At 42.8% G+C, this 24,471-nt stretch overlaps 1 protein-coding gene across 2 annotated transcripts in view; it reads left to right on the top strand.

Moving 5' to 3' along the window:
* CAMKK1 (calcium/calmodulin dependent protein kinase kinase 1) overlaps window positions 1-24,471 on the top strand; it is a 245,382-nt gene that overhangs the window by 113,723 nt on the left and 107,188 nt on the right. For both annotated transcript variants that reach the window (XM_044285140.1, XM_044285139.1), the window contains exon 4: window positions 9,177-9,230. In XM_044285140.1, coding sequence (XP_044141075.1) covers window positions 9,177-9,230 — 54 coding nt within the window. The remainder of the gene's footprint in view (window positions 1-9,176; window positions 9,231-24,471) is intronic.

Here is a 24,471-nt window from a genome sequence, read left to right as displayed (position 1 = left end):
ACCATTCATATGCAAGAGGCCTTACTGCGCTGGGATCTATTTGATTTTGATACCATGGAAGCATATACATGGCCTGAGTTCTCAGGAGGAAGCAAGTGGACCAAATATGGATTAGGCCATGTATCTCTTTGATGTATATGGCAAGATAGGGGTTTCTTGTGCGACATCAGCTGAAGAGGATGCTAGCCTTTTCCTGACACCTCTAACGGGTCTGCTCTGTGAAAGGTCACACGATCTTCAGGTTTTATGATACGGGTCTCGGGTCTCTGGTCTCTGTGAAGTGGTTCCATCTTACTGATTTTATGGCTACAATCTCCTGACCTGACTTTGGGCAGGGGACCTGGACGAGGATATGACCCAATACCAGAATGTATCACCACACATACCGCTTTCGCAGTTGGGGCACAGACCTCCCACAGGGTGTTCCAGCATTGTGTGCAACGTTTTTTGTCTGGCTGAAATGCAGTATATTTGCTGGGTAGCGGTTGGTTCTCCGCCAGACCCCCATTATAGTCAAGGGTAACATCTGGCAGTGCCGTATCAGGAGAACTCCAGCAGGCTATTCTCTTCTGGAACAACCTGCCAGAGAGTTGTGCCAAAAATGTGAAAGTAGCCTTATCTGATGTAATTAAAACATTAGCTTTGTTCAGTATTTCTGTATAGCTTTCTGGATAGGTCTTCATAGATTAGTTTTTACGGTCTGTTAAAATGTTTCCTTTGTTGTCCACCTTCAGGAGCCTTTCATCCACATCCCCTGCTGCTGGACTCGCAGGGGGAAGCATATATACCTGCTTCCCACCATGGGGCTCTGTCTCCTTCAGTCCCCCATTGCCTCACTCTAGTCCCATTCGTCAACATGTTGGATGAAAGCTAGTGTTGACTGATCATTTCTCCTGCATAACTATTAAAATGAATTGCCAATGAAATGAAAAAACTAAGGGACATTTATTAAGCTAATTAAGCCACTATTGTGGTTTAAAAAAAGTCGCACGTTATGGGGCACACCATATGTTTGCCATAGTTTGCAATTTTTTTGGCTTCCTGACACTTTTCTGAAGTGCTGCGAAAGGGGCGGGCTTAGCAGAAGTGGCCGGGACTTAACACCGCCCGCCGCATTTACTATAACTTTTGCCAGAAAGCCGTGGAAGTTCTAGCTGAAGTAGCTGGCATAGACTTCAGTTTCTGGTGCAGGGCAGAGATGCTTCTGCCTCTAAATAAATTACGGTAGGTGCCTCTCACGCCAGTGCAGGATGATCAGGACTAGCGGATGGATGCACCAGTCTTGATATATCTCCCTCTCTGGGTCCACCAGAGCAAAAACTGGAAAATTGATTGAGTGGCTTTCCTCTCTGGCTCATAGATAAAAGACCTCTATGGGTCCATATGGCCAAATAGGCTACATTAAAGGGTTTAGAAAATGAAATAATTTATTTTAACTTACATACAAGCTCATTCTACTCACTATTAAAGAGGACCTTTCATGGGTCCAGACATTATAAACTAAGTATCGGGATATGTAGGGCATAGTGCAGGGATCTAACTGCACTTACTATTTTTTCTGGGTGCAGCTCCGTTCGCCAGCTGTGACCCCCCCCCGTTGTATTCTCCCGCCTGGTATGCTAATTTTAACATCCATACAGGGATGCTCCCCCTCCCTGGCTGTAGCACTGTCCAATCGCAGCGGAGAGCATCACAGCCAGGGAGAAGGTGAGGTTTTTGTTTTTTCTCCCTGGCTGTGACGCTCTCTGCTGCGATTGGACAGCGGTACAGCCAGGGAGGGGGGGCATCCCTGTATGGATGTTAAAATTAGCATACCAGGTGGGAGAATACAACGGGGGCCACAGCTGGCGAACGGAGCGGCGCCCAGAAAAAAAAGTAAGTGCAGTTAGATCCCTGTACTATGCCCTACATATCCTGATACGTAGTTTATAATGTTTGGACCCATGAAAGGTCCTCTTTAATATGCTATCAGAAAATAGCGACACATATGAATTACATTTCTTGCAATGCAGAATAGTGATTTTAATGTCACAGGCAACTTTATCTTATCATTGTCCTTGAGCAATAACACTGGTATATATTGGTCAACTGGATGTATTTATAACATAGTGTTGCGTTAATAATTGGTTATAAAGATGGTTACACTCATCATGCTTGATAATAAACTGTTATTTCTTTTAGTTAAAGAGGCAAACTGATATCAGCAGTTAATTGTAATTCCAGACGATTATGGCGCAATGAAAAGCCATAGCCTGTTGTATTTTAACTGTTTTTTAACTGATAGAATGTCAGTCACATGTTAATATTGGATAGTATGTATGTGGAATTCTAAATTATAAAGATACATTTTCCAATGTATTTGTCCCATAAAAATGTCGTAACCCCCTAAACTAATGGGTACAGGATGAGAAGATGGGACACTATTAAGAATGGCTGTCAAAACAAACCTTTATAGGGAATTTTCTTTGCAGCACCGGACCGGGGTCAGGTTTGTATATTGAATCATTGTTGACCTGCTGAAACATGGCTGCCTGGAAAAATAAATTGCACTTAGTATGCAGCCACATTTTGACAGAGTGCATTCGATCTTTGATGTCTCGTAGAGGAAGCAATAAATATGTTCTGTATTATTAGCATGGTGCCTAGCAACATTTAGCGGCCAGAATGATGGTTTAAAAACCATTCATGTGAATGCGGTATCATTTTAGGACCCCAGGAGAGGTGACATTTACTACAATATATTATTTGATATACAGTATAATCAAAATGAATATGTTTAGAGGCCATATTTTGTCTCCAAATCCCATGAGTCCACATCTCGTTATTGCTTGGTTAAGTTTAAATGTTCTCCAGCCGTGCGGTTTAGTTCTGGTGAAAAATCGTGTAAACATGAATAGCCATATTCGCGAACTCAAAACCATACACTTAACCACTAATCTATGACATGATCACATCCCTATATGTAACAACCCAATAAATACATGCTAATTGTATATGGATAAACCAGGCCGCGGGACTTTATTAAAGGGTTAACCAGTTATTACAACGGTTAAATAAATAATTAAAGCCAATAATGAATACATCCATCAGACATATTGAAGGGGTTGTTCGGGTTCAGAGCTGAACCCGGACATACTCAGAATTTTACCCAGGCAGCCCCCCTGACAAGAGCATTGGAGCATTTTATGCTCTGATGCTCTCATTTGCCCTGCGCTGAATTGTGCAGGGCAAAGGCATTTTCAGCAGTTCAGTGACGTACGGGGCTCTCCTTAGGGCTGCCAGGCGGAGGCTTCCGCCCAGCAGTGAGCCCGGTGACGTCACTGTCACTGATGGGCGGGTTTTAGCGCTGCCCTAGCCTGTAAAACGGTGACATCACTGAATACTCTGCTGGGCGGAAGCCTCCGCCCGGCAGTGTGTTATTGTAAAAATAACACCCAGACATATCTGAACCCAGACATCCCCTTTAAATGTAATATCATCTCTTACCGTGTCATGGCGACTAACCCCTCACTAAAAAGACCACGACTATAGACAAGAAAAAAAAAATGGAGGGGCGGAATGTTCTTCTTTAGCTCCTCAGCGCCGACAAACCTACGCTAATGGTAAGTGCCAAAATTTATAGTACAAATATTCCAGCTGAAGTTCTTGTAGACCAATGTTGCCATATTTTAAAAAATACACCTTTGCCCAGATGCCGGACAGCAACACGGTCCACCAATGAAATTCTTGACCCACAGAGAGTTAAGCCTCCCTGGAACCTAGATAATACAAACAAGATACAAGGGGGGGGGGGGGGGATAGAAATATGGTTCAACTACACCATGAGGGGTACACCACCAATTCGGCTATGTCCCCCTATTCATTCAAAGATTTCAAAGATTTGCAATGCAAACAGTTTTGATGCATTTCACTATACAGTTACCATAGTAAGTTTAAAATGGGTAAAATACAAGTCCAACAGCTTTAGCTATTAGTTTCATGCTAAGCTGATAAAGAGGAATACAGATGTAAGGCAGGTGTGATATAGTTACTAGTCTGACCTCGTGCAGAGGAAGGATGCATGTAACCAGGGGCGTATCTATCGCGAGGCAAACAAGGCATTTGCCTAGGGCGGCACTTGCCAATGGGGCGGCAAAATGCCTTGTTTGCCCCTTGTCCCATCAGACGCCTCCGGTATATTCAGAAGATCCGATGGTATATTCTAACCCCCAGGCGTTCCCATGGTGACGGGGACGCTTGCCTGGGGGTTATAATATACCATCGGATCTGAGTTTTCACGCTCTCAGTGAGAGCGTGAAAACACAAATCCGATGGTATATTCTAACCCCCAGGCGTTCCCATGGTGACAGGGACGCTTGCCTGGGGGTTAGAATATACAGGGCCCCGCCGCTCACAGGAAAACATTTAAAAACGAATCAGTAACCTAAACTTTATTCATTAGTGATGTCTTTACTGTATACCTTACTCTGTCTTTCAGCTCCGGTAACAGCAGGCAGTGCGGGCGGGCGGCGCTCACTCACTGACGTCACGCGCCTGCGCCGCCTAGTGGGAGGAGCAGGCGCGTGACGTCAGTGAGTGAGCGCCGCCCGCCCGCACTGCCTGCTGTTACCGAAGCTGAAAGACAGAGTAAGGTATACAGTAAAGACATCACTAATGAATAAAGTTTAGGTAACTGATTTGTTTTTAAATGTTTTCCTGTGAGCGTCAGGGGGAGGAGGAATCTGTGGATGGCACCGTTTAAGGGAGGGGGGGGGGGGAATCTGTGGATGGCACCGTTTAGGGGAGGGGGGGGGGGGTCTGTGGATGGCACCGTTTAGGGGAGGGGGGGGTCTGTGGATGGCACCGTTTAGGGGAGGGGGGGGGGGGTCTGTGGATGGCACCGTTTAGGGGAGGGGGGGATCCGTGGATGGCACCGTTTAGGGGAGGGGGGGATCCGTGGATGGCACCGTTTAGGGGAGGGGGATCCGTGGATGGCACCGTTTAGGGGAGGGGGATCCGTGGATGGCACCGTTTAGGGGAGGGGGATCCGTGGATGGCACCGTTTAGGGGAGGGGGATCCGTGGATGGCACCATTTAGGGGAGGGGGATCCGTGGATGGCACCATTTAGGGGAGGGGGATCCGTGGATGGCACCATTTAGGGGAGGGGGATCCGTGGATGGCACCATTTAGGGGAGGGGGATCCGTGGATGGCACTATTTAGGGGAGGGGGATCCGTGGATGGCACTATTTAGGGGAGGGGGATCCGTGGATGGCACTATTTAGGGGAGGGGGATCCGTGGATGGCACATAGGAAGGGGTGGGGTTTAGAGAGAAAGGGGTTTGGCCTTGACAGGAAGGGGTGGGTCAAATTTATATTAGGGGGGTGCCCGAATTTAGTCTCGCCTAGGGCAGCACAAAACCAAGATACACCACTGCATGTAACCACTATAATCTTTTTCCTGACAAAGCAATCTAATATGGATGTTATTGCTTTTTTCAAGAAATTCATTGAACCCTTCACAGATGCAGCAAACATTATGCAGGAGTTTTATCAAACTGCTGTAAAGGAAAAGCAGCGTAGTTGCCCATAACAACCGATCAGATTGATCCTTTCTGAAAAATGAAAGGTGGAATCTGATTGGTTGCTGTGGGCAGCTAAGCCAGTTTTCCTTTACACCAGTTGATAACTCTCCGCCTATGAGTTTTAGAATTTTCTATGTATACGGTATTCCTACAGTGCCATGTTTCTTACCACTTTTCCTCCATTCTCCTATGCATACTTGCCGTAGCCCCATGAACTCAATCTACTTCTTGGGGTGTCCAATCCAGTGTCGGACTGGGGTACCATAAATGCTTTGGCGTAGTGTGGGTTGCAAGCACCCAGGTCAAGCCAAGTATTGCGCCTCCCAACCTGTGACCACGCCCCATTTTAAAGATACTGTTGTAGATATTACTTGCAATCCAGTGTAACACCACAGATAACACAGTGATAACTCTCTGAGTACAGATAATGTAGTAGATGGGTGTGAGCCCCCATATTTCAGAACATGCACAGTGTGGCCTGAAGTCTGGGGCCAGGGTGGGACAAATTCTATATCCACCCTCCTATCACTACAGAACATACAGGGTAATACAGAGCCCCATACCTCTTACATTCAGTGACGTCTCCTTTGATGTAGATGTTCTCTTTCTTCATCTTCTCCTTTTGGACCAGACCACCATTTTTCAGCCATTTCTCGTCTGTGCAATTTGACAAAAAAAAAATCTTAGTTTACTACGTTTCCATCATCCTCCCATCTTCTAGACAAATCATCCTACCATCCCCAATACTCTGCCGCTGTGCTCCCTAATATTATACTGCAGAAACAGATAAATCTCCTGATAATACTAGTGTCCCCCTGATAATGCCCCCTTCAATAATTATTGGCACACAGTGCCCAAAAATAACTGCCCCCTGCAAATAGTGCCCCTAACACTAATAGTGTAAACATAACGTCCCCCAAAAATAATTGTGGTAAGCTGATACTGTGCCAAGGTGCCCCTACAGCAATAGTGCTCCCAAAAGTCCCACCAATGGGAATAATTCTCTGCTAGAGCACACATGGTAGTAATAGTGCACTTGCAGTGCCCCCAACATGTCCCCACTGTGCCCCAGAAGTAATAATGCTCCCATAGGGCCCATACTAGTAATCATGTTCCCCCATGGACCCCCTAGTAGTAATAAAGCACACCATAATGCCCCCCCAGTAGTAATATTTCTCCTTATAATGTGACAGTACAAAAATGCCCCCTTATAATGTGTGCCAGTGCAAAAAATACCCCCTTTTAATAACCCCCAGTTTAGCTAATGTCCCCATAGTGCCTCCATAATGTGCCAGTATAAAATACCCCTATATAGTGTCCCCAGTACATGCCCCCATCGCGCTCCTCTCCCCCTTCCTCCTAGTGCCCCCCATAATGTACCAGTATAAAATGCCCCATATATAGTGCCCCAGTAGATGCCCTCAGTGTCCCCCATAATTTGCAAGTATAAAATACCCCTTCTTAGTGCCCCCGTAGATGACACCATAGTACTCCTCTCCCCCTTCCCCATAGTACCCACCATAATGTGTCCCAGTATAAAATGCCCCTATACAAAGCCCCCCATATAAAATACCCCTTCTTTGTGGCCTCAGTAGAAGCCCCCATAGTGTTCCTCTCCCCTCTTCCCCCATAGTGCCCACCATATAAAATACCCCTTCTTTGTGGCCTCAGATGCCCCCAATAATGTGCCAGTAAGAAGTGCCCCCATAGTGCCACCCAATTACGTGCCAATAAAAAGTACCTCCATAGTCCCCTCCAATAATGTGCCAGTAAGAAGTGCCCCATAGATGCCCCCAATCATGTGCCAGTAAGAAGTGCCCCTCCATAGATGCCCACCCAATCATGTGCCAGTAAAAAGTGCCCCCCACAGCGCTCCTCTCCTGTATTGTTTCATATAAAAAAAAAAATAAGCACCTATACTTACCTCCATCATGCTGGCAGTGATGCAGACCTTTTCCGGCCTGTATCCCGCGCTGTACGGCTCAGGCAGTGTGCCGCCTTTATCGGCCTCTGATGGGCTGCAGGCCTAGTGCTTGCAGCCTATGAGAGAAACTGGGAAGGGGACGCCTCTCCCTCCCATGCCCCGCAGCAGCCATCTGTATCGCTATCCTGAGAACGGCGATACAGATGACTATAGAGATGAGCGCTTCTACAATGGAAGCGCTCATCTCCCTGTGCCCTGCCGCTACACCACTGCTTGCTGGTTTTGGGGCCCACCGAGTATTTCCCCAGCTCCCCGGTGGGCCAGTCAGAGCCTAGTCCAATCCATATGCAGTTGTAAATGTTTTAATGCACGTGGAAGATATTTTAACTGGGTATTTAGAGTGAGAAAAGGGCTTTTGTTGTTATGTAAATGTTATGGAGTTATTTTAAACTTTGACAATTGTGGACTTTTCAGAGTCCATTGAATGTTGGCCCATTTTGCCTGAGGAAAGCAAGCTGCCTGATAATTATGCACACTTTGATATAGAGTCTTGCTCTACTTACGCCACCCCCAACTTCATTACAGAAATGCACATTACCCAATATGCTTCAATCCAATAAGCATTCAAGTTTATACAGCTTGGAGTTAGAAAATATGCATAAAAATGCTAATATGGTCAAAATATTTACCTAATAGTTGTGCACTCAGTGTATAGTGTGTGCTACAGTGGTAGTTACAGAATATACAAAACACAATCCTGAAGCCCTTTCTGTAAGTAAACTTTACAAATTGTGGTTTGTAGAGTTGTTATTACTTTTGAGACAGAGCCATCGGTGATCAGTGTCAGACTGGGTTCTCTGGAGTCCACCAGAGGAAATTATTCTGTGGACAACCCCAATATCATCAATAAAGTCAAATAGGTTTTCATTCAAAGAAATAGAGCCTAGTGGCAAGTGATTAGCCAATAGTTTGTATTTTTCTCCTGGACCTCTGGGCCCACTGTGATATCAAAGCCTGGGCCCACCAGAGCATCTTTCAGTACTCTGGTGGTCTGACACTGTCAGCGATTTATTCACTTCTGGCAGGATACCTACAGAAGAGATAAATGCTTAGAGTCAGGACCTAAGTGGGCACGTTTGGAGACCCTTGAGTAACCACAAAAAGCAAAGGATGACCCTCTGTAAATGTACATATAGGGGATGATTAAATGATAGTAAATCACCTGCTAGTTATGGGCTCATAAGTGGTGTTACAATTCCTCCCAAAGGTTTTCAGTAGGATTATGGTCGGGGTGCTGTCTGCTGCCAACCTCTTCTAAGCCAGACTGGGTAGTCCCAATTTTTTAGCACCTCTGGTCTGCTGTTTTGCACAGTTTTCAGTTCACAATAACTTTACTAGTGTTATCCTAGCATTTCAGAAATCTTACAAAAGAACTTGTTTAAAAAGATGTTGCCCTATGATAAAAGCATTGAACTCTTCAGAACAACCTATTTTTTTGCTTATGTTTATATTTGGCGATTGATTTACATTTGCTGAATAGGGAACCTCTGTGGATTTTTGTAGCAGCAGCTTTTCTAGCTTCCAGTCTCTCGGAAAACCTGGCAAAGCCTTATCTTGCGTATGCGTAATGCAAACCCACAGTGTTTGGCATGTGATATGCAGTCATATTAAATATCTTTCTATTTCTAGGGCTCGTACGGTGTTGTGAAACTGGCTTACAATCAAAGTGACGACAAATATTATGTAAGTAACACCAGATCAAGATGATATTGTAATGGGCAAATATTGTCTGTTAATCTTATATTTGTCAGCTTCAGTATTACAATGAACTAGCAGAAGGACCCGGCTTCGCACGGGTATATTTAATCTATTTCATTTAATGTTTGTGTGTGTCGTTAAAAGATATCGACAGTATCCGCTATAAAGGCTTGTTCACACGAACGTAAGGGCTCTGTGCCCGTGCTGTGGGCCGCAAATTGCAGTCTGTAATGCACGGGCACCGACTGCGGGGCAGCCACATGCGAATCGCAGACCCATTCACATGAATGCAGTCTGTAAAAAGATAGAACAAGTTCTGTCTTTTTGCAGAACAGAAGCACGGAACGGAACCCCACAGAAGCACTCCATAGTGCTTCCGTGGGGTTCCGTTCCACACCGCAGCTCCAGAATTGAGAACCCATTCAAGTGAAGGGGTCCGCATCCGTGATTCGGAATGCACAAGGCTGGTGACCTGTGTATTGCGGAACGGCCGCATGCTGCCCGCAGCACAGGCACAGAGGCCTTACGTTCATGTGAAGAAGCCCTAACAGTGCAATCTACAGTACCCCGCCCCTTTAACAGTGACCTCCACAGCTGCCTGCCCCCCTTAAGAGTAACATCCACATCGCCCTCTCCTTTAAGAGTAACCTCCACAGCGGCCGTCCCTTTATTAGTGAACTCCACAGTTCTCATTAACAGTGATTTCCACAATAACCCTCTCCCTTAATAGTGAACTCTACAGCACCCCGCTCCTTAACACTGACCTCCATATCGGGCCGTCCCCCTAACTGTGACTTCCACCATTCCCTGCCCCCTTAACAGAGACTTCCACAATGCCCGGCACCTTAAAAGTGACCTCCACAGCATCCTGCCCCCTTACCAGTGACCTCCACAACAGCCCACCCCTGTAACAGTTGCCTCCACAATGGCTGCCCCTTTATTAGTGACCTCCACAGTGCCCCATCTCCTTAACAGTGATTTTCACAACACCCTGTCCCCTTAACAGTGGCCTTGACTGCAATCTGCCCCTTAACACTGACCTTCAAAGTGGACTATCTCCTTAACTGTGACCTCCACAGCAGTCTGCCCCTAGGGTGGCCAGAGGTCCGATTTTAGGCCAGAGAGTCCAGCTTTCAAACTCCCTGTCCTACATCCAGCGCAGGGCCTGGACGAACACAGGGATGTCCTTTTGAACAGCTCACTCTCAGACAGCATCACTGTGCTGTCTGAGCATGAGCTGCGGGGAGAAAGTCACCCTCCCTCCCACCCCTGCAGCTGACATTGGTTAATTTTTACCTTCATTGTTTCAATCCCTGTTGACTGTGGAGTGGGAGGGGGCATGGCCTGACCAAGTCAGGGGCATGGCTTAGCGGGACCTGGGAGTGGGGTTTTTAAGTCCGGATTTTGAGAGTGGCCTGAATGGCCACCCTACCTGCCCCCTGAACTGTGAGTTCCACAGCACTCCACTCCCTTAACAGTGTCACCCACAGCTCCCTGCCCCTTTAAAGCTGACCTACAGCAGTGAAGAAAAATGGCTGGGTTGTTATGGAAACCTGGTGTAAAACTGGGTGTATGTGGAGACTAAGGGCCTGCGAGCTTCTATTGCCTGATAAGGGTCATGTGACAAGGCTTCTATTGGCTAATGCATTTTTTGGAAATATCTCAAGAACGGTTCGTGCTAGAGAGCTGAGACCTGGTCTAAAACCTTCCCGGATACCTGATGTACCAGTGTGCAAATTTTGTGATTGTAAATACGACGGTACAGATTCCTTTAGCGGACATACACACATACCCGCACACATGCATACACTCAGCTTTATATATTAGATTAATTATATATATGTTTAAATAAGCATAAACATCAGAATTGAAGTTCACTCTGGGGTCTTGATTTATTTGGTAAAATTAAGTTCTAGCAGTGTCCAACACATTGTATTACAATTATACTACTGTATATTAGTATATTCATGTCCTCTAGGTCAGTTGGCCCCAGCTGTATGGTAGGACCAAACCTGGATGGTTTCCTCCTCCAAGTTGGACTTCAGTAGTAGAAATTAATGGGAAAAGTGGTGTCACCGCTGTGAACTCCATTATTTATTGGTTGTAATGTACAAGCTCCAGTTTTGCGGTTCGGTAAAACCACATGTATTGCTTTTATAATACCAGCAGTAGGACCAATAGATATAAAGCCCATATTCAATAGTGTCTATAGCCATAGGTTGTATAATGCAAAGAAGACTATATCATGATCATAGTTCTAGTGTACATACTGTAACTGCAACCACAGTACCCTATAATGCCAGTCATAGTGTCCCCAGCTATACCACCACTAAAAGCCAGCATATTGTCGCAGCCGTAGTGCCCAAAGACCTAGTGACCTCTAATAACAGCCATATTGGCCACTTAGCACTCTATAATTCCTTCTGTAGTGTTGTCATCTATAATGCTAGCCGTAGTACCTACGACTAAAGTTATCTGTGCCCCCCAGCTGTCTATGCCCCCCGTTGTTAGCAGCCAGTTCTCTTCCATGACTGGCAAAATTGGCTGAGGAAAGGTGGAATCTTTTAAATGGTCCAGACCATTCCTTATCTCCTCTTGATAGTCTAACATTTACTTGCCATAAGCTTAAGATTAGCAGCCATTAAATCAATTTAATTGATCCATGTGTCAATATTTTGCTTTCATTATTTGGAAAATGCTTACACTTTCAGATGTTCTGTGAGAAGCCATAGAGATATTTTGTTGCGTGCATTATGGATATACATGTGTTTTTGATGATGCTCTTTAGTTGTACATCTATACGGTTGCTCTTCTGACATTGGACTGTCACCTCATGGACATACAGGGTGTGAGATTTCATAGCAAGTTTTTCTTTGTGCTTTAGTGCATGGATCCCACTTTGGAATTCAATAATCATTATGATATGCTTTATTATTATATTACTGTTCGAACACAAGCTCAAAACGTTTGTCAAGCTACCAACTGTGAATCTGATGCAAGGGCACAGTTTGGTTAGGGCTCATGCACACGACCATATGTATTTTTCAGTCCGCAAAAAATACAGATGACATCTGTGTGCATTCTGTATTTTGCGGAACGGAATAGCTGGCCCTTCATAGAACAGTACTATCCTTGTTCGTAATACGGACAATAATAGGACATGTTCTATTTTTTGGCGGAACGGAAATACGGACATACTGGTTCCGCATACGGTCCGAAAAAAAAAGGAACAGACCCAGAAAGAAAATACATTCGTGTGCATGAGCCCTTAATGTGTGTGTGTGTTTTTTTTTTTTCTGCCAGAAAATGTTTTTGGTTTTCTAACCTCATTGTTTTCCATTTGCTTGTGTATTGTAATAACACAGTGAGAACAAGGACTGTTATTCTTAATAATAGCATGCTGCATAGTGATTTATGTTATGCAGGGTACACCACTTATACCAGCTCTTGGGACTCATTGAATACAGTAAACATAGGAAACCCAGAATTGAGCTTTTAGCTTGAAATTGTACAATGAAGAGATAAATAATTTGCCCTCGCTGCATGTCATTTTCTGCATCGTTTATACATAGTATTTAGAAATCCTGTAAAGAACAAACGGGTTAATCTCCGGCTGATCTGATACATCTTTTACTTCCAGCTGACTTGGGGTGGGACTGAGCAAAAAGGGTCCCACCCCAATCTGTTTGTCCTGCTACAGGCAGGGCACAGCAGGGAGGCGTCTGCTGCAACCACTTGTCTTACAGCTTGTCAAAGGACTGTGAGGATTTTTAAATGTTATCCCCTTTCTCTGTACAGTCTTGAGATTCTATAGTAGCAGGCTCTGTATTTTTACCCTTTCTGTCAGACAGCTCAGCTGACGGGCTCTGACCACCTAAACACTCATTATAGCTCAATTTATATCTCACTGATAAGAATGTGGCTTAAATAAGTGTGAACAGGACTCTTCAGGTCTATTGAATCTCATCAGCACTTCACTGGTTTTAATTTCTGGATGCCTTTTGAGTTTTATGATGTACAAGCACTTCATAGTTACTTAAACGGGCTGTCTCACTTCAGCAAGTGGCATTTATCATGTAGAGAAAGTTAATTCAAGGCACTTACTAATGTATAGTGATTGTCCATATTGCCTTCTTTGCTGGCTTGTTTTATTTTTCCATCATATTATACATTTTCACTATAATCTCCCTATGGCGCAGCAGTGGTGGCCGTGCTTGCACACTTTAGGAAAAAGCGCTGGTCCATGTGCGCTCCCACAGTCTCAGCCACCAGAGAGTCATGAGATTTTTCCTATAGTGTACAAGCACGGCCACCACTGCTAGGATTGTAGGTTGGGCATAACCCCTGGAAAAGAGCAGTGTATAATGTGATGGAAAAATGAATCCAGCCAGCAAGGGAAGCAATATGGACAATCACAATACATTAGTAAGTGCCTTGTATCAACTTTCTCCACATGATAAATGCCATTTGCTGAAGTGACACAATCCCTTTTAAAGTTTTTAAGTAAAATATCTGATGATTCAAAAGGGAACTGGTTGTATGGATTTTTGTTACAGCATCCATAGAAGACTACATAGACATGTGAATGCCTCCAAATTCATGCAGAATATTTTTGTTGGATTCTAGACAAAACTGAAAAAAATGATGTTGATAGAGTTATTTCTATAATACAGAGCTGTACAGAGATGTAATACAGTGGTAAACTGACTGCTTATGGTTCTGTTGCACATAGGAGAATGGACTCTCGTGTCCAGATGCTACTGTGTGTATACAGCCCAACCCTTTACTTAAAGGGGTTCTCCGGGAAATAAGAAAATAAAAATACTTAAATATAACTTTATTATAAATATAGTCTCATACCTTTCATTAGTAAAAAAAAAAAAGTTGATTGTGCCTAGGGAGCAATTATTAGAGGAAATAAAATGGTCGACGTCCTATTAGTACACACAAAACCTGTCCTAATCACATAGCAGTACAAGTTACTTCACTGAGCTAAAGAGCTGCCTCGTCTTCCTCTCCTACTTGTCAGGGATTATTATCCCGAATACAGATGAGAAGATCTTCAGCTTTTATCTCTGTAGGAATGGAGTTCATGAGGAGCCATGAAGTACAGAGAGGATGGACAGGACAAACTGTGGTAATGTATGCAGTCTCCATTACCACCGACCCCACAAGTGCTGCTGCTCATTACCCCCCACCCTCCTCTCTGTACTTCATGTTTCCTCATGAGCTCCATTCCTACAGAAATTCAGCTGAAGATCATAATCCCTGACAAGCAGAGCAGAGAGGAGAATGAGGCAGCTTTACTGTTGTGAAGTAACTTGTCCTCCTGATCCGGACAGATTTTGTGTGTACTAATAGGATGGCGGCCATTTTATTTCCCCTGACAAAACAAGCCATCATAACTAATGAAATGTATTTGGAAATATATTTATAATAAAGTAATCTTTAACTATTTTCATTTTCTTAATTCCCAGAGAACCCCTTTAATATCTCACTGTTGGAAATGCGGAAGCAGTGGAAGTTGCATTCTCGCCTGTTGTCTTGCAGTTGTGAGCAGAATGTCAGTTGCTATTAGAACATCCTGTCCACTGCTGGTGAGCTAACAGAGAGGCTAAGAATGGTTCCAATAGTATATGTTGCAAATTGCTATATATGAATTGCTGCTTTAGCTATTACACTGAGCACAAATATAATCGCACCGCTTTCGGTTTTGCTCCCATTTTGCATGAGCTGAACTCAAAGATATGAAACATTTACTACATACACAAAAGACCCATTACTCTCAAATACTGTTCACAAATCTCTCTAAATCTGTGTTAGTGAGCACTTCTCCTTTGCCGAGATAATCCATCCCACCTCACAGGTGTGGCATATTAAGGTGCTGATTAGACAGCATGATTATTGCACAGGTGTGCCTTAGACTGCCCACAATAAAAGTCCACTCTGAAATGTGCACAGTTTTGCCTTACTGGAACCGGGGCGTCAAAAAAACCAGTCAGTATCTGGTGTGGCCACCATTTGCCTCATGCAGTGCAACACATCTCCGTCGCATAGAGTTGATCAGGTTGTTGATTGTGGCCTGTGGAATGTTGGTCCACTCCTCTTGAATAGCTGTGCGAAGTTGCAGAATATTGGCAGGAACTGGAACACGCTGTCGTATACGCCGATCCAGAGCATCCCAAACATCCTCAATGGGTGACATGTGAGGTGAGTATGCTGGCCATGTAAGAACTGGGATGTTTTCAGCTTCCAGGAATTGTGTACAGATCCTTGCAATATGGGGCCGTGCATTATCATGCTGCAACATGAGGTGATGGTCGTGGATGAATGGCACAACAATGGGCCTCAGGATCTCGTCACGGTATCTCTGTGCATTCAAAATGCCATCAATAAAATGCACCTGAGTTCGTTGTCTATAACATACGCCTGCCCATACCATAACCCCACCATGGGCCACTCGATCCACAATATTGACCTCGGCAAACCGCTCACCCACACGATGCCACGCACAATGTCTGCCATCTGCCCTGAACAGTGAAAACTGGGACTCCTCTGTCAACAGAACGCCTCTCCAACGTGCCAGACACCATCGAATGTGAGCATTTGCCCACTTGGGTCTGTTACGACGACTAACTGCAGTCAGGTCCAGACCCCGATGAGAACGATGAGCATGCAGATGAGCTTCCATGAGACTGTTTCTGACAGTTTGTGCAGAAATTCTTTGGTTATGCAAACTGATTGTTGCTGCAGCTGTCCGGGTGGCTGGTCTCAAACGATCATGGAGGTGAACCTGCTGGATGTGGAGGTCCTGGGCTGGTGTGGTTAGATGTGGTCTGCGGTTAAGAGGCCGGTTGGATGTACTGCCAAATTCTCTGAAACGCCTTTGGAGACGGCTTATGGTAGAGAAATGAACATTCATTGCACGGGCAACAGCTCTGGTTGACATTCCTGTAGTCAGCATGCCAATTGCACGCTCCCTCAAACGTTGCGACATCTGTGGCATTGTGCTGAGTGATCAAACTGCACATTTCAGAGTGGACTTTTATTGTGGGCAGTCTAAGGCACACCTGTGCAATATTCATGCTGTCTAATCAGCACCTTGATATGCCACACCTGTGAGGTGGGATGGATTTTCTCTGCAAAGGAGAAGTGCTCACTCATACAGATTTAGACAGATTTGTGAACAATATTTGAGAGTAATGGGTCTTTTGCATTCAGCTCATGCAAAATGGGAGCATAACCGAAAGTGTTGCATTTATATTTTTGCTCAGTGTATAAACACACGTTACATGCAGTACTGTGGTAATAAACTTGAATCTCTTCATCAAAGTTAAAGTAATTTTTCTGAGCTCATCTTCGTGAGCTGTTGAAGCATACTGTACATTTGGTTTATGTTGAAATACGAAGTTGAGGAACTAGAGTGAAACAGGTGCATGCCATTAAATATATATTAATCTAATTTTTTAGATATTTAAACATGTTTTAATTGGTTTATCTCATAGAGATTATAGTCTGATTTGGGGCCTAGATTACCCTTTGTCTGCATTTACATTTGGATGGAAATATTCCTTCATCATAAACATTAGGGCAAAACATGTCTTGTAGATGTGATAATATAACAGTGAACTATTCTGGGCTTTCTCTGTTTACTTTGGTAATTATCTAATAATAGCAATTGTAATTGATGTTCCAGCTTGGCTGAATGTACAAAGTGTGGAGGCTGGAAAATAACATTTCATTCCATCACTACACGAGTGTTTGGACAAATTGAGTGCATGTCATGTAATGTAAGTCCACTGCATACAATTATGGGTTATTGGGATAATCCAGCTGGTAAGAGTTCTAAAAATGCCATAAAAAAAAACAGAAGTGATCTTCCACTATTCTCCCTCTGCTCCCCCTCACCTTCCTTCCTTCCTTCCTTCCTTCCTTCCTTTCCTTCCTTCCTTTCCTTCCTTTCCTTCCTTCCTTTCCTTCCTTTCCTTCCTTCCTTTCCTTCCTTTCCTTCCTTCCTTTCCTTCCTTCTTTTTTCCTCTTTCTTCCCTCTTTTTCTTCCTTTCCCCCCTTTTTCTCCTTCTTTTCTGTTATCTTCTCCTCTCTTTTCCCCCTTTTCACTTTCAGTGAATATAAATCTGTCCTGGTCATATCATGAACATAAAGGTGCACAACTTGTTTTAACACACACAGCTGTTATATACACTGTGTCTGTCTGTAATCAGTCCTTCACCCGTGAATCCATCACATGATTAGGACTTTATATCTTCTGGGAATAAACTGTGAAATCCACTATTAACTGCAAGCAGAGATGCTATCCTCTCTTTCTAGAGATTGTGGGGGTCTTAGCACTCAGACCACCACCGATTTTTAATATATATATATATATATATTATATATATATATATATATGAAAAAAGAAAAGAAGCAGCACACAAAACAGTATGTGGGTGCAAAAATCCTCCTAAGGGACCTGAGACCAAGGTCCCAAGTGTAGACAGGAAGCAAAAAAAGAAGGCAGCACTCAAGTAGTGGCATTTTTTTTAAATAATATAAATATATATAAATTATTATTTTATTTATTTAATTTTTTAAAGTTAGTGACTTCTTTAATCCCTTCTTCCAGCAACAATAAAATCAGAAAATAAAGCTGATTAAACTATGCCTGGCTGAATTATAGCATGGCACTGTAGTACTGCTCATTCCAATCTATATCTATGCAATTCTCATTTCCAGAAAGCATTGTAAATCTGAAACCTTGAACAAGCTATTTCAGTGCATGAATGCAGAATCTAATCTTCAAACATAGTTCAGGAAAGTGGGTAAAGTGATTTTTATTTATAAAAAAAGATATAACACTAGGTGTACTCGCTCAATATCTAAGGATTACTTCATCAGAGTCACAGTAGTACTGCTTATCAAAAAGGACTGTAATCAGCAAAAGGGTATAGGAATGCAACAATAATTACAGGGCATCAAGCTGCTGGGAACATAATCAATCAGCTGTGATCTGTAGGGGAACCTGGCAGGAAGTGATAATTACTCTTGCAGGGGCAGAATGGAAAGATTACATGGTTGCCACTGAAATCCATGTAAACAGACATGCTCTTTGTATCTGTAGATGCAGCTAATAAACAAAGGTTATAAATTGGGGGCTCCTTTGTAATCATTTCCTACAGCATTTGAAAATGTGTTTTCTAAATCGGGCAATTTGAAATGACTACTAGGTTCCAAGAGAATTTTGAAGCATTCCTCATTATTAATATGTGGGAAACAGACTTGAAAAAGTTACAATTGAAGATAGACTACACGTACAGAATTTTAGTTTTAAAGAGTATAGAATTCAACGTGCTTACCTAAAAACGATACCTTTATTATTTGACTGGGTTATAGAGCAAAAGGGTTTGCTCCAAGTGATATCCCGAATATGATAAATACATTGGGACAAAAACTCCTCTTAAAAAAAGGGAATAAATTCTTACATGTGGTCAATAAAGTACCGACTAGGTAAAAATTGGGGGTGGTGGGTAGATGGATGGGAAAAGACACTTTCCCTAGATGACCCTCAAGATCTAAAATCCTGTGCCCAGGGATGTCCCCTGATGGTGGAGACACCCTGCCCCCGTACCTAAGTCTCTTTATTGCCCTAAAAAGGCCCTACTAAAGAACCTGGATTGGAAATAAATAAATCCAGGGGAAACAAAACACATATACAGATGGAATCATGTATAACCAATAAAGACAAACCCAACGCGTTTCAGCTGCAGATAGCAGCTCACCAGGAGGTGATGTGAAATCAGTGGACGTAGGGAATAACAAAAAAACAGACAGATAAATTAAATTCAAAATGATACTTAGCTCCTATATATATATATATGACCTGTTAGGTTCTAATAAAGATGAGAAGCAACCTCTGTCAATGGAAACATTACCGATCAGAGGGGGGCCCTTGGAGTGGATACATCCTCATTATTAATATGTTATATGATTGGTTTCCTAACTCAGTAGCTAGTATATGTAATTTCTGGGAAGTACATGCATTGGTAAACCTCTTTATAGACAGATACTGTATGTGTGTGTGTGTGTGTGTGTGTGTGTATATATATATATATATATATATATATATATATATGTATATGTGTGTGTGTGCTTTCTTTAGGTATAGCATCTCCACCGGGTCCCTTTTTAAATCTCATTAGCTCAGTTTAGTAAATGTATATGTAAGGCAATGTATATGTGCCATTTTACAAATTCTTTTACATGTCCAAGAATTGTCCACATAAATTTGATAAGACTTGATCCTGTTGGCTATTCTTGTATTGTAATAATTTGACTCCCATCTGATGAATCTGTTGTATTGTAGTTATTACACATTAATAAATAAGAAATTAAAAAAACTGCTATAACCATATATCTGACCCACATCATCTATAAACTATATCTGACCCCCTCATTATCAGTTACAATCTCCATTTGACCCCCATCATCTATAATTTATATCTTTTAAATTATTTCATTTTAATGGAGAATGTTATGTTTAACACAAACAGCAATAAAAGTCCACTGTATCGTTGTACAATTTATCCCCATCATAATTTATAATTTATATCTAATTCCCCCATCATCATCATTTTTAGTCTATATAAGCTATTTTCATAGAGTCACTGTACTTTGACAAAATTTCATTTATTAGAGAATGGTGTAACTAGCAATTTTCTATGTCACTTCATTTATAAAATATGCCTGCATCCACCTGAAAAAAAGCTTTCCACCTAATTGGCATGCCTGATGTCAGGCAAGATTTGTCCTTGGTAGCAGGGACTCAGAAAACAGCTAAGAGGAAGTGTTGGTGTGCCAGAGCTAACTGAGATCCTGAGCCTGATAAAACAACAGCTTCTAAACTGCTTCTGAAGATCATGTGAGCCCCCTTTCTTTCTGTAACTTTGATTGATCCCTCCTTATAAGATATCTGAACTCCGTAGAAGAAAAGAAACATAATGGGAAGCGAGGTTACTGCATACAGTACTGGCAGAAGGGAGACACCCACTGCTTCGGAGAGAAATGCATCTCGCTATGCAGATGAAACAGGGAATAATATGGCTGAAAGTGACTTTAGGGAAGCTCAAAAAACACAAGTTCCTTCACAGTTATGATTGTACAAAGAAGCACAACATTATGCAACCTTTTTTTATTTTCTTTTTTACTCCGACTTTAAATTTACAGTCCTTTAATAGATATACCTTATAGATGATTAAGGGTAAAGTATAGATTATAGATAATGATGGTAGGATCACCTATATCTTATAGAGGGTGATGAGAGGTCAGATATAGATCATAGATAATGAATCAGAAAGGAGTAACAGTATTAATTCACAAAGGGATTGATTTTGTCTGCCGGGCATCCTCCATTGATAAGCAGGGGAGATTTGTTTTTATGGAAAATTAGTTGGGAAACTACCGTATTTTCCGGCGTAAAAGACGACTGGGCATATAAGACGACCCCCAACTTTTCAATTTAAAATATAGGGCTTGGGCTATACTCTCCGTATAAGACTACCCCTGAATGCCCAGCCCTCCCTGTCTTCAAGACAATGTTATCCAGTCCAGGGAACTGACTGGGATCTGTGGATGGCACTGTTATAGGGAGGGGGATCTGTGGATGACACTGCTACGGGGGGATCTATGGATGACACTATATAGCATCTTATGCTATATGTATGTGTCATCCACAGATCCACCCCATGACAGTGTCATCCACAGATCCACCCCATGACAGTGTCATCCACAGATCCCCTTCCCTATAACAGTGTCATCCACAGATCCCCTTCCCCATAACAATGCCATCCACAGATCCCCCCCATGACAGTGCTATCCACAGATCCCCCCCCCTAAACAGTGCCATACACAGATCCCCCTCCTCATAACAGTGCCATCCACAGATCCCCCCCCAAACAGTTTCATCCACAGATCCCCCTCCCCATAACCGTGCCATCCACAGATCCCCCTCCCCGATGCTCACAGGAGTAAATTTATAAACTGTAATACGTAACTTTAACCAGCGCTCATCTGTTTACTAGGATACCTTACTCTCAGCTCCGGTAACAGGCAGTGTGGGCGGTGCTCGCTCACTGACGTCACGTGCCTGCACCTTCCACTAGGCGCTGATTAAAGTTAAAGTTACGGATTACAGTTTATAAATGTACTCCTGTGAGCAGCAGGGCCCTGTATATTCTAACCCCCAGGCAAGAGTCCCCGTCACCATGGGAACACCTGGGGGTTAGAATATACCATTGGATCGGAGCATACCCGGCGTATAAGACGACCCCCGACTTTTGAAAATAAAAATAAGTTGTCTTATACGCCGGAAAATACGGTATGTATTTTGGCTTTTATTTATATCCCTCTCCCCTTTTCTCTTTATATTCTTAATTGTTTATTAACTTTATGGATCAGTGGCCTGAATGTCCTTCCATAGTAAATGGAGACTTTAACTGTGTTATTAATCCAGAAAAGGACAGGATTTCCATGGGGAGAGATATTTATACCTCGGCCCAAGGGTCCCCTTTGTCACGTTTTTGCCAAGAATCCGGGTTTGTGCATGTATGGGGATATTTAGGGAAGGGGAAATGAGCATATTCCTGTGTAAGCAAATCTGGGAACTCGATGTCCAGGATAGATTTGACCCTGATAAATAAAAAAAATATCTGAAATGGATTAAATATGAGGCTAGGTCTCTATTGGACCATCTTCCTTTCTCTATTGAGTTATGTATGGTGGACGATAAACACAGTGTAAGGCCCCCATTTAGATTGAACCCCCATTGGATTTCTATAATGGATAATCATGAATAGATTTAACAGGCGATGGGGGAAAAAATAGTTAATGATGGGTGGGAGCAGATATAGTTTATACCGTATGATGAGGGGTCAGATATAATATTGAAGGGGAAGGAACTAAAGTTGTGTTTTTTGTTTTTGTTTTTTTTTGTTCATGTGGAAATGGTTGGCTACTAATGGTTCATTCATATACATTGGCATCACATGTCCACATTACCGTCGCTAAGCTGCATCGCATGCCAGCTAATGTGATTTTTGGAAATTCATTGGATTAGTAACGCATCAGAAATGCAAATCTAGCTTCTTTATGTAGCCATCAAGTTAGTGTGATCTATACTGCTCGTGGAGACCTCAGACAATGCCCTGACGCCACCAATTTCCATGCTCACTCATGCTTAGTCCATGTGAAGCCATGTCCCCAAACCAGACCTATTTATTGCCGCTATTAACCTGGTTTATATACTAAATGGGTAAGGTGGCAACCCTACCAAGAATACATTGTTAATTAGCCTGAAGAGCACATTTCAGCACCCAAAACAAAGTGTGTGAAGCATGGTATGGAGTTGGAGGTGCAGGGCCTAGATAGCACATTTACTATAATGTATGCCAGTATCTGGCATAATTATACCTGTAATAAATGACAGCTCCCTTGTTAGCGTATGTCATTTCTGGTGCACAGACCTTCAAAGATGCACTATAGATTTTTATTAGTTTTATTTTACTCGCTTAGATTTCACTGACATATTCTGCAGTGCGTTATAGACATTAGCATCACGCTATCCCCAATAGGGCTCAGTGTAATCCCTGTCAGCGGACCGCACACGGTGTGCTGTTTGCATCTTTTGCAGCCCCATTGAAGAGAATAGGTCCATATCTGATCCTAATGGGTCCACATCTGGTCTTAATGAATGTCCTCCCGTGTATCCAATTCCTGCTTATGCGTCACTCCTACTTTTAGGACAGCCATTACTCTTAGAATTGCAGTCACATGCATTGAGGATATCACCAGTGACCATTCATAGAAGCTGCAGGCATGATAAAAGCATAGAAGTTCACAAAAAATCTGCAAGCTTCTGTATGCTATGATGTTACAGTGGAGAAAGCTTGTATAGATTTCATACATAGACATAAGATTCTCCTTCAGTAATCTAAGACTGAGCTCATTCACTGGTAACTTCACTTACTGTACAGAATTTACCCTTAGCGGGGGAGCACTTCACCTGAAAGGGAATCCCGCCATAATCGGGGCCTCCCCTGAAGAATTCATTACTGGCACAGTAATGCATTCAGTCACTTTTCAGACGGCATTTAGGGTACATTTACATGTGGCAGATAAGTTGCATACATTTCTGTGATCAGAAACGGTTCCATTTCCATGAATGGGGCCCAATTTAGATGAAGAGAGAGGTCACAGAAATATCTGAAACATATTTGCATTGTGTGAATTCACCCTTCATATACTAGTTACCTGTATCACATCCACTGTTGAGAGGTGGCAGTCCCTCTCTTGAGATAATGTAGTTTGCAGATAATAGATTCCTTGTGTTGCTACAATCTCATATATTTAATCTTTGACTACTAGCTCTTTGCACTATAGACACTGGTTTTACCCAAAAAGTACCAATTGCCTTACCTCCACATAACCAGGCTGTGGGCTTTAATACTGCACCAATGTAAATCTATATTTCTTTACAAGAAATAAAATGGTGCAAAATTTTCGGGGTGAACCATTACATTCACAAAATCACTAAAAAGTGTCCACCTACAGACAAAGCACTGTGGGTGTTAATGGGTTAAAAAGCACCAATTAAAGGGTTAGAATACACACATTTTTTCACATTTATGCTACATAAAAAAAATTGAATAGAATTTAAAAAAGTTTTAGGCCATGTTGAGCTGAGGGGGGTTATCTGACCTGGACTATATTATAGAGGCCCCCTCCCCATTAACATCTTCATGTAATGTGTGGTTAAAGTAAGCTCAGAATACACATTAGATCATTCCCAGCAGATCCCACCAACGATAACAGGATCCACTGACAATCTAGTATGCATAGGAGCAGGAAAACTGACCCTGATGTCTGCTGAGGTGACAAGGCCAGGGCATGTTTCAGATAGCATGTGAGATGTCTGGTGGCCACTTTCCCTCCCTTTTCTGTGTCAATAAATGAGTGTTCACCCGCTGGATTTCTTCTACTTCTTACTATTTCAGACAGATGAAGCCTCAGATAGTCAAACATAGAGAAGGAAGTTGTATATTCTCTGTGTTGCTGCTAGGAGGGTCTGTAAAACATATTTGGGTAGAGGGTGATGGGGGGCTCCTAGATGGTGGAGGACATTGGGCAATTGCATCTTTTCTTTATAATCTGTCCCTGTCTATTAGCCAAGAACCAT

This window comes from Bufo gargarizans, chromosome 3 (genome assembly GCF_014858855.1).
Source record: "Bufo gargarizans isolate SCDJY-AF-19 chromosome 3, ASM1485885v1, whole genome shotgun sequence".
NCBI lineage: Eukaryota > Metazoa > Chordata > Amphibia > Anura > Bufonidae > Bufo > Bufo gargarizans.
The sequence above is the reverse complement of the archived record's forward strand: the minus strand, read 5'-3'. Positions and strand labels throughout refer to the sequence as shown.